The sequence below is a fragment of the Nematolebias whitei genome, chromosome 22 (assembly GCF_014905685.2).
Source record: "Nematolebias whitei isolate Nwh7 chromosome 22, NemWhi1, whole genome shotgun sequence".
Lineage (NCBI taxonomy): Eukaryota > Metazoa > Chordata > Actinopteri > Cyprinodontiformes > Rivulidae > Nematolebias > Nematolebias whitei.
The window spans coordinates 11,352,752-11,364,383 of NC_056519.1; the positions used below are offsets into that span (position 1 = coordinate 11,352,752).

At 40.5% G+C, this 11,632-nt stretch overlaps 1 protein-coding gene across 1 annotated transcript; it reads left to right on the forward strand.

Annotated features, from left to right (window-relative positions):
* Positions 1 to 8,360: 8,360 nt before the first annotated feature.
* fbxl14b (F-box and leucine-rich repeat protein 14b) lies at positions 8,361 to 10,279 on the forward strand. Its single transcript, XM_037696287.1, has one exon. The coding sequence runs from the start codon at positions 8,867 to 8,869 to the stop codon at positions 10,067 to 10,069; it is 1,203 nt and encodes a 400-aa protein (XP_037552215.1). The 5' UTR covers positions 8,361 to 8,866; the 3' UTR covers positions 10,070 to 10,279.
* Positions 10,280 to 11,632: the final 1,353 nt, after the last annotated feature.

Below are 11,632 nucleotides of genomic sequence, written 5' to 3' on the forward strand. Positions count from 1 at the left end.
ACACACACACACACACACACACACACACACACACACACACACACACATGTATATGTAGACACACAAGCAGCATTTGAGGCACTGTGGTGTATCTGAAAACAGCTGAAATTAGCTAAAAATTTTAAAAATCTAGCTGAAAAGGTAGAACAAGCTTAAATTATCAGAAGAAAGCAAAAATAATATGTTTGCCCAATTCGGCTGAAAGAAGCAGAAATGAGCACATAAGGTGGAAATGATCTCAAAAAAGCTGAAATCAACAAGAAACAGCTAAATCGTAGTTGAAATAGTATAAAAAGCTGAAACACATAAATAAGCTGAAATTAGCTGAAATAAGTCAGAAGAACAAACATGTCGTAGTTAGCAGAAAGATCATGAAAGGAGCACAAAACAGCTGAAAAAACAGCTGAAATTAACTGAAAGTAGCTGAAAAAAGTTTAAATTTGCTCAAGGAAGCTGAAAGAAGCTGAACCAGAACAAAATGTGAAAAGAGCAGTAAAAGGTTGTAAACGCATCTAAAGATTTGAAGGATGTCAAATGAGCTCAGTTTATTTTCTATAAGAAAAAAAAAGTGGCGGAAAAGGCTAAATATTTAAAAACGCTAAAGTTGCACCAATACCAAAAGTCATAGCACCCTTCTCCTGAACGAGCTGAATGTTTTGATTTATGATTTGTTGAAATAGCACAAACATTGTGGAACGAGAAAGATGCTGAAAAACGTACGGAAGAAAGATGGATCACAACAGTGTGAATGCTTCATAAACATTTACACAACTGGACAGATGCTGAGCTAAATGTTGGTGCAAGAATAGCTGACAGTTCTTCACAGCACATATAAAACACAAACAAACCCACGTCTGAAAATATGATCTCAGACTGAGCTGCTTCTGCATGATCACAAAGCTGTGAAAGAGTTAATAATAAGAATAGCTGAGAACTTTAGAGTCATAATGCACAGCAGCAAACTCATGCGCACACACGGAGCAAGTTTCAATAAGGCATAGGTGAAGCCCTGGTGGAGCAAGGAAACACCTGAGGGAGCATTAAAGATTCATGGCGTACAGTGTACAGTGAGCTGGCAGGTGTGGGTGCACTCTCAGGGCACTCGGGTCATTGTATCTCCCCGTTCTCTCCTCCACACGCTGCAGACTTCACCGTTCGTCTGTTGGCATTAGAAGGAAAGGGAATCTACAGAGCAATGGTAATATCCGTTCAGGAAGGTGTCGACCTTCGTTGGAACATGTTGACACGTGCTCGTGTAACCTTGGCAACCAGCGATGGCTGCGGGTGAAGATGAAGCGCGTTGTTGTCGAGGCGAGCAATTATCCTGTTCGAGCCCTCCTCTGAATTACCAAAACACAGACGCACAAAGATACACACGAGCACGGCGGCTAAAAAGATATGAGCACGAGTAAGAATTAAGGGGCCTCTGAATACGAGAAGGAATGCTTATCGCCCGCCGCCTTCCATGGTGTCATAAATCAAATTAGATTAACCGTTTGATTATTATATTATGTGCAAATAATCCAATGCAGCGTCTCGCATGACAGAGTCTGTTGTGCATCACTCTCAGCTATTACCACACAAAATTTTAGCACCGCATCTGTAAGATTCCCTGCGCTATAGCCATTTTTGTGTGTTGGCTGTGGTGGCCATCTTCACTCCTGATGTTAACCAACTGTAAATATAGATCCAGTGATTTCTTTGAGAGTTTCACAAAAATGTGTCCGGTTATTTAAGAAATATTTGGCTAATGCTACATCTAAATACACACACGAGCACAAAAACAAAAAATATTATCGCCTCGCAAATTTGGCAGCGATCAATAATTAATACTTGAGAAAGGAGGACGTTAAACAGAGAGGTGTTTTTTTTTGGTGCTTCGACATCAGTAGCTACGCTGCACAAGCAGCCTCTGTGCGCTTCTTTCAGTATTTGTCCCTTAGAAAACCCACTGGCCCCAGCTAGCACTCCCACCAAGAGAGAGACACGAAGAGGCTTGGATTGATGGATGGGCATAGTATGTCTTTATATACCGTTTCTGTAATTATTGTGTTGCACTTATAACTGAAGTGAAAAGGAAATGCAGATCAAAATCCTCAATCTGGCTACATGGTTCAAATTTTAATACAGAAGTTTATCAGTGTTCTTTAACAAGATATCATGTAGTTTTTGACTCGACTAGTTTTTTTGTTGGGTCTAAACTTCCAGGTTTGTCCTGCAGAACAGCCCTGACCACAGCTCAGCCACATTCTGCAGGAAGTCTGCCACCCCGTTTCCAACTCAAGGTGCTTGCTCTGTCATTAGAAAGCTTGGTATTCATGTCAGGACTGCTATTTTGAAAATGCATGACGCACTCGGCGCCTGAATACCAAGGACGTAGGTGTTGGCAGCCACGAGGGACAGTGCAGTTAACTGCTTTGTTTTTGTCCTTGATGAAGCTGCGGACTATAAGTTAAATGGAAAGGGAGACTCTCTGGATGCTTTGCATTCCTAAATGGGATCTCTGATAAGCAGAAATTTGTTCTTACACTCATAACATTGTAATGAAGTTAATCCAGATATTCGCATCAAATATAAACTGACCCACCATAATAGAAGTCTATTAATAGGATAGCTTGAAAATAGCATCAAATGATTATAAATAGGCTTATGAGCTTATTAATAGAATATAAAAACTACACTTAATTGAGCTCAATATTATGAACACAAGTAAATCGTGGATTACTTATAGTTTTTATTAACCTGGGAAAGAACAACCGAGAAAAAGGAGAAAACAGAATATGAATATTTAAATTTTCTATACTTCAAAAAAAACTAATGATGTGAGTAAATTAAAGAGCTGTGATCAAATCCACTAATCTGAACAGACTAAAGGAAATAAAGCAAATTCTGGAAAGAAAGAGGGTTTAAATAATCTGATCAAAAATGGTTCTGTAAATTAGATTTTGTTTCCAGTTCCTCTCAAACCCAACCAGCCAAAGCAGATGGCCGCTTGTCCTGAGCCTGGTTCTGCTAAATGTTTCGTCCTCATGAGGGAGTTTTTCCTTTCCACTGTCGCCTTCATGTAAATTCAAAGCAATTATTATTTTTATATATGAATGTTTCTGTTCAGTGCCCTGAGACGACTTCTGTTGTGACTTGGTGCTATATAAATAAACTGAATTAAATAATGTGCTGTTTGTTTGTATCTTCAGCTGAAGTGTCTGATGCTTTACGTAGGTGTCAGCTAAGCTTTAGGATAACTCTGAAATTAAATACTGTAGTTGTTTTTCTTACGTTTGTTTTTCGGTTGTATTTTATTTAAAATAAAGTTGGGTTTTCTTATGAAAAACACCATATAACCACCTCCCTGCTCTCAAAAACAAGACAAAAGAAAACTAGCAGAATAGTAGCTAAAAGCTTAATTTACCAAAACAATTGCTAAAAGTAAAAAAAAAAAAAAAAAAATTAAAAATTAGCAAAAAAGTAGCTGAAAACTAAAAATGAAGCAAACACGTGCATATTAGTCGTGGTAGCAAGAATCTCATGAACTTCTGGACAGATTTTATGACATTTTCATAATTTAATCACTAAAACTGATTAACTCTTCAAACTAACCCAATTCAAGATGGTCGCCACAGCCAACTAACCGTAGGAAGCAAAAATATCTGAAAGTCATGCAATTTTACACATATTGAGCTTAAACTGGATGTGGTAGTAGCTGAGCATTATCCACAACATACACATTGACTGCTATTTATCACATGAGCTCTTTGCTTAAAACATTGGCATACCTGTTGGTGTCAACCCTGTTTGTTAGCAAAATATCTCACAAACCGCTGTATAGATTTGACCCAAACTGTCAGAAAGCAGCTGTGAATCAGTCATGTAAATCCTCATAAGCCAACACAAAACCAACCACAGATTACTCAGCTTTGTTAGAGACTGAGATGACGTATGACACGGTAGTAGCTGAGAGTCATCCTGGAAATATATTTCAAGTGCCACATCTCCCAAGATCTCCCAAGATCACATTAAATCACACGACATCCTTACAAGGTTTGACCAAAATGGCTAAAACTTATTTCTCACTTCATAAAATTATTTTATTCTACAACTCTGGCATGAACGACAGCGGGTGATATGCATTTATATAAAGAACAGCATGCCTTTAATTATATACATTTATTTCTTTTGCATATAAAGTATTATTGTGGATAAATTAATAACCTGTGTTGAATAATAAATTCCACAGATTGTGGCTTTCTTGACTGAAATAAGAAACGTGCTAAATGCAGAGCTAATTTATGGTTCTAAAATCCATTTATTTTTTCTTCTTAACCAAACAGAAGGCAATTTATTTATTTATTTTTAAATAATATTAGGCACCACAGACTTATTAGTGTACTTTAATCAGTTTTATATTTAAAATTATATTTATTAAAAAAAAATTGAACTACTCTGATCTTTCACAGAACTCTTTTTGGTACCACTTTACAATAAGGCTCCCCTTATAGATGCTAATAAATAGTTTAAAGATATGTTATTAATTCCTCTATAAACACTTTATAAATATTAATAATTGTTTATTATGCATTAATTAAGGGTAACAGTGAGACAAAACTGAACAGTTTCCTGCCAAATAGTGAGACAAATCTGTTCACCTTTATATTTCATTGTTATATTAAAAATTTCAGACTAAGTTACCACCTTGTAAGCACACATTTGTAAACCTATTCCTTTAGCATATAATATTGTACTTTATCACTACATATCAGTATCTACAACTAATAATATATCCTAAAAAAAAGGTTTATAAATTCTTATTGTGCTTACAAAATAGTAACTTAGTGTGAAATGTTTAATATAACAACTCTAGATGAAATATAAAGGTGAACAGATTTGACTCACTATTTGGCAAGAAACTGGTCAGTTTTGTTTCTCTGTTACCCTTAATTAATGCATAATAAACAATTATTAAAATGTATAAAGTGTTTATAGAGGAATTAATAATGCATCTATAAATTATTTATTAGCCAGCTATAAGGGGATCCTTATTGTAAAGTGGTACGCACTTTTTGAAGTTGTGTTGCAATACATTTAGTGTAAGAAATTCAATTTTGGAATTATTGTGTATGCATTTTGTATTCTTTATGTGAGATGTATTGATAGGCAAAACATTTTACTTTGTAAAAGCCTCGATTGACTTTAATTTTACACACCAGCCCCCCTTTGTGATTCTTTAAACAATTCATATATGAACAAATCCCCAACCAGCAAAGAGCAAAAGCAGAGTGGTTCTCAGCTGTGCACTGTCCTGGTTCTCCTAAAGATAACAGTTTTTGCAGCTCCTCTCCCTTTTCTTTTTAAGTGATTGCAGTTGCTTGTCATTTAATTTTCTCATCAGCGCTTCTTATCTCCTCCTTGCCACACTACATGCCTCTGTATAAGGCATGTTTGTCCAATTCTGCCCCTCTAACAAGAGTAGTATAAAGAAAGAAGTAGAAATTATGTGGATATGTATATGTTCTAGTTTATATGAATACACATGAGCACACTGATATTTGACCCAGAGGTGTTGTCTTTCAGCTTTATACCATCAGACAGCCGCTGAAGGCAAAAGAACAAAGGTTTTAATGGAGTGCGCGTTTGTCAACTATCCTGGCAAAATATTGCACACAGTGTATTGAAAGTATTCATTTGACGCACATCAATTTCATTCAAGATGGCCACCATAGCTAAGCAACCTTAAGCAAACAGAAAAAGCTATAACTCAGTCAATTTTTACATTTATTAAGATAAATTTGGTGTAGTTGTAGCCGAGTCATCCTCAACTTATGCCCAAAGAACTGATTGCCTAGTATCTGTTTTAAAGCTTATGTTGTTGTTATACAAGTTATTTAACAAATACAGCAATATGGGAGTTAGGGAATCTGATACACACAATTCTACTTTATTATTATTATTTTCCAATTGACATTACTTATTGCGAATAGCACTGTCACTGCTTAACTTAATGAAGCTTGTCTTTTCCTAAATTTCATCCATCCATCCATCCATCCATCCATTTTCTTCCGCTTATCCGGGGTCGGGTCGCGGGGGTAGTAAGTAGGGAGGCCCAGACTTCCCTCTCCCCAGCCACTTGGTCCAGCTCTTCCGGGGGAATCCCGAGGCGTTCCCAGGCCAGCCGAGAAACATAGTCCCTCCAGCGTGTCCTGGGTCTTCCTCTGGGCCTCCTTCCGGTGGGACGTGTCCGGAACACCTCACCAGGGAGGCGTCCAGAAGGCATCCTAAACAGATGCCCAAGCCACCTCAACTGGCTCCTCTCGACGTGGGGAAGCAGCGGCTCTACTCTGAGTCCCTCCCGGATGATCGAGCTTCTCACCCTGTCTCTAAGGGAGAGCCCAGACACCCTGCGGAGAAAACTCATTTCGGCCGCTTGTATCCGAGATCTCATTCTTTCGGTCACAACCCAAAGCTCGTGACCATAGATGAGGGTGGGAACGTAGATTGATCGGTAAATTGAGAGCTTCGCCTTTTGACTCAGCTCTCTCTTCACCACAACAGACCTGTACAGCGCCCGCTTCACTGCAGACGCTGCACCTATCCGCCTATCGATCTCACGCTCCATTTTTCCCTCATTCGTGAACAAGACCCCAAGATACTTGAACTCCTCCACTTGGGGTAGGACCTCCTCCCTGACCCGGAGAGGGCACTCTACCCTTTTCCGGCTCAAGACCATGGCTTCGGATTTGGAGGAACTGATCTTCATCCCGGCCGGGTCGCATTCGGCTGCGAACCGCTCCAGCGAAAGCAGTAGATCACAATCTGATGAAGCCAATAAGACCACATCATCTGCAAAAAGCAGAGACGCAATCCTAAGGCCACCAAAACATTCCTAAATTTATATTTATAAAATATATATTATATATAAAAACTTGTGAGACCCCGTATCATTGGTTTCAGACTGTTTTTCTTATTAAAATAAACCAAATTTAAAGTTTTATTTATTTATTTTTTAACTATTTTTAAATTATACATGAGGTGGAACGAAATTGTGTACCCAAGGTCCCAGTTACACCCAAAAATAGCAAAAAAAAGAATACAAAGTATAAAATGAAACAGTATACAAGGTTGTAAGATATACACTAAACACAATTTACTTTAACTAATCCTAAATAGCTAGGGGAAATTAAAAATAGCAAACCAACCAAAAGCTTTGGACTCGAGGACAAAACTACAGGCCAAGGGGGACGAGTGGGGGCCATCAATGTTTTAGGGGTGGCTATTGTCCCCCCCACACCCCCCACTTATGGCACCCCTGTTCTTCAAGCATTTGTTGGCCTTTAATTTTGTGTACAAAGTTTGATACATTAAAAAATAAAGCTAATACATTCACTTCAATCCTCTGAGACCAAGCTTATTCAAATATTAAAACAAGTGTTGCCAGATGTATTTTATAGGTTTTGGTCTGTGTGTGGTTCCTCATAAATGACAAGATATAAAAGTTCTTATTTTTACGAGCTGTCCCACTAAATGTAGTCTGAATCGTTTGCATAGTGTTTGCTTGTTCAGCTGCTGTCTTGTTCACTGGTAAAGAGTGTAAAAAGAAACACACAATATAGGCTTAAATGTCTAGCAACACTGTGCCAAACACCACACAAATAAAGCATGTCTGAGCTAATTAAGAGGTTTTAAAAGCGAGTTGTGTTTGTCTGATTCTGCATCACCAACCACAGTTAATAAAAGCCAGCTGATAGTTGCTGGGAGTGTGACTTTCTAGTTTTGCTATAAAGTGAGAGAAAAAGATAAAACAGAGAGAAACAAAGAGGCTTGCTTTGACAACGCTACTCTTGCCTTTTTACAACACCAAAAAGTGGGCTAGAAACGGTTTCTCCTGGTGGCTTTAACCGAGTTTGCTGTGTGGTCCGCTTAAAGGGTTAAAACCCAAAGTGAACTGAATTGTAAGAAGTTGGTTTCCAAGGGAAACTGTTCGCACCGTTCCAGCTGAGGCGGAACGTACCAACTGCGTGACACGGAGGGGGTAGGGGTGACCCGGAAGAACCAAAGATTAAATCCTCACTTTATCGTTTTGTCAATGTCTAAATTAGCATTTAGATGCAATAAATCATATTTGAAAAAACGTATGTCGCAGTGATTATATAAGAAGTGAGCGTTTGACCGGGTCAGATAGACATTTGCACTTCCGTCGACCCCTCCTGTTTAGCCGGAGTGCTGGGGTTCCTGCCAAGTCGGTTTGAAAAGAGCAGACAAAGGCTTTGAGCCCAGGACGCCCCTCTCTGCCTCTCACTCTGTACAAAGACAGCCCAACTCTCGTCTTTTCTGCTCCCCTGTCATGGAGCCGTTTTGTAACAGGCGGCGTTGAGGGTGCCGCTTTTTGTTTTTTCCTCTCGTTCTGAAATGTACGACCGTCTGGATCCCCGCTCGGCGGCGAGAGGAAGGCTTTTTGTGGGTCTAATACAAGGAAGCGTCGTCTGAGAGAGGGGGGACGGATAGACGCCTTTTCCTCCTCCTCCTCCTTCCTTTTGCCCCCTTTCCTGCTCTTTTTTGGCAGATAGTGGGGTTGAAACTGGAGTAAACGCTTTATTTTGTTTATCTTTGCTCCTATAAAAACATTTGAATCCTGCTGCGCAACCACACCGGATCACGTGGCACTGGAAAAGAGTTGAATCGATTTTTGCACAGTTCTGTCAGTGAGGGGGAAAAGAGAGGAACGCACAACTCTTTCCTTTCTACTTTTGCAGATAACTGGGACTGTTGATACTTCTGCATAATCCTGAGAGCCTAAGGTGTTGAAGAGGGTTCATTTTTTTCACCCTTGGAGGTTTGGAGTATTGATTCTTATATGCCTGGGGTTTGAAAAACAATGGAGACGCACATTTCGTGCCTCTTCCCGGAAATTTTGGCTATGATTTTCAGTTATCTGGACGTGAGGGACAAAGGCAGGGTAGCCCAAGTATGCATCGCTTGGAGGGATGCGTCCTACCACAAGTCGGTGTGGAGGGGGGTCGAAGCCAAGCTGCACCTCCGCCGGGCAAATCCATCCTTGTTCCCAAGCCTTCAGGCCAGGGGCATCCGGAGGGTCCAGATCCTGTCTCTGCGCCGCAGCCTGAGCTATGTCATCCAAGGGATGCCCAACATCGAGTCCCTTAATCTGTCCGGCTGCTACAACCTGACGGATAACGGGCTGGGCCACGCATTTGTGCAAGAGATCCCATCGCTGAGGGTTTTGAACCTGAGTCTTTGCAAGCAGATCACGGATTCCAGCTTGGGCCGAATTGCCCAGTACCTGAAAAACCTGGAGGTGCTGGAGCTTGGTGGCTGCAGCAACATCACCAACACTGGGCTTCTGTTGATAGCGTGGGGCCTCCACAGACTTAAGAGCCTTAATCTGAGGTCCTGCAGGCATGTCTCAGATGTGGGAATTGGACATTTGGCGGGTATGACCCGTAGTGCAGCAGAGGGCTGCTTAAACCTGGAGTACCTGACTCTCCAAGACTGTCAGAAACTGACAGACCTGTCACTTAAACATATTTCCAAGGGGCTGACCAAGCTGCGGGTGCTGAACCTGAGCTTCTGTGGTGGGATCTCAGATGCTGGGATGATCCACCTGTCCCACATGACCTCCCTGTGGAGCCTCAACCTACGCTCTTGTGACAACATCAGTGACACGGGGACTATGCACCTTGCCATGGGCACTCTCAGGCTCTTTGGACTCGACGTTTCTTTCTGTGACAAGATCGGGGACCAGACACTTGCATACATAGCTCAGGGGCTGTACCAGCTGAAGTCCCTGTCCCTGTGCTCGTGTCACATCTCTGACGACGGGATCAACCGGATGGTGAGGCAGATGCACGAGCTGAGGACCCTGAACATTGGACAGTGCGTGCGCATCACAGACAAAGGGCTGGAGCTCATAGCGGACCACCTGACCCAGCTGGTGGGCATCGACCTGTATGGATGTACCAAGATCACCAAGAGGGGACTGGAGAGGATCACCCAGCTCCCCTGCCTTAAAGTGTTGAACCTGGGACTCTGGCAGATGACGGAGAGTGAGAAAGTTAGGTGATTGGAAGAGTTTTAGGAGTCTGTGTGTTTTTTCATTTTATTTTATTTTTTGGTTTCTGTTTGGAAAAAGGAACACAAAAGCAGGAAGTTGGGCTAAAAAGTTGATTTTTCATCACTTAATTAAAAAAGAAGAACCTTCTTGCCTCCTCCATGTGGCTAGATTTTCTTTTATTTTGTTGCAGGGTTTAAAATTTATATCCGTGATATAATTTAATCCGCCTGATAGATAGCAATTAACTTTTGTTATGGGTTCCTGTTAAATGTTTAGATTTGATATTAAGTTTTAATACCCCGCAAAATTGGATCGAGGACTCGATTGACGTAGAAAGGCAAACTTAATCTAGTTTTCTTATGAGGCTACTTCATCTCTCTTCCAGGAAACTGGAAATCAAATGTTTTCATCTATAGGTATAAAACTTGTGAGATTTTATTTTTGCTACGAGTCTGGATTTGACGACCACTCTCCGCCACAGCCATCGCGCCTGGAAAACATTTGGCTACCTCGTATGTTGGTTATTTTTAAAAAGGTTGTTTACTGTTACAAAGAAAGAAAGCCGGGAATGAGAGACTGGTAGAAAATGTGCCTAAAGGGACTATGTCTGCCCCCTCCCCCAGCCCTTCCCTCCCTCCCTCCTTCGGCAAGCAGAGAAAGGGAGACCGGTGCACAATATAAACTACCTTTTGTTAATTTACCCCAGTAAACAGCAAGGATTTTCCCTTAAAAAGCTCCAAAATCCAGTCAGATTACAAGCGAATGCCGCTTTATGCAAAATTCATAAAACCTGCTATGATTCAAAAGGTTTTTATTGTTTGTTTCCTTCATTCTTTAAGGGATAAAGTCCAACTTTAAACCTCTTTTGATCATTTAAAAGGCGATTATGACCCTGGCAGGAGAACCTATAATGTAGGTCCTTACAGGATTATTAGGCTGTAGGTATTTTTATAAGGGATGCTGATGGAGATAAAATGTCTGCATGTTGTTCAGAGTACTTCAAATTGAAGTGATTTCTATCTCTTACCCTTTATTGATGAAAATTAATCAGGGTCTGTGTCATGGTTTGGTTTTCCCACATTAATACCGACTCAGTTTGTGTTGCTCTCATCGGTGCACAGCGACTAGGGCAGGGATTTTTTGTTTTTCCACCATCCTCCCTGTTTTTTTTAACCCCATGGAATTAAAAATTATCCCTGAATCCATCTCGAGATATGCTTAGAATAAAAAACAATCGATTATTTTCCTCCTCCCGCTCCCGTCTCAAGTTACAACAAGCAGAATGCGTCTTGCTTTTCTCCCCCTCATCTCATCCTTACTTCACACACAGATTTAGGCTGTACACACATGCACACGCTCACACTGACGCCAGTGTGTGCGCATTTTAATAAAATGCAATGACCTGCTAGAAAATGAATATACGGATGTGCGTCCTGCTGAACAAGCTGTGTGTTTGATGATAAAAAGATGTACTGTATATTGTGTTTGTAAAAGAAAAAAGCAGAATCCCAAATTAAATTGTTTTATATTCTTACGGTTAAAGCAATTAAAGATATTTATATAATGAACAAA

Coding starts and splice junctions, on each gene's coding strand:
- fbxl14b (XM_037696287.1), top strand. CDS start 8,867: ATGGAGACGCACATTTCGTGCCTCTTCCCGGAAATTTTGGCTATGATT.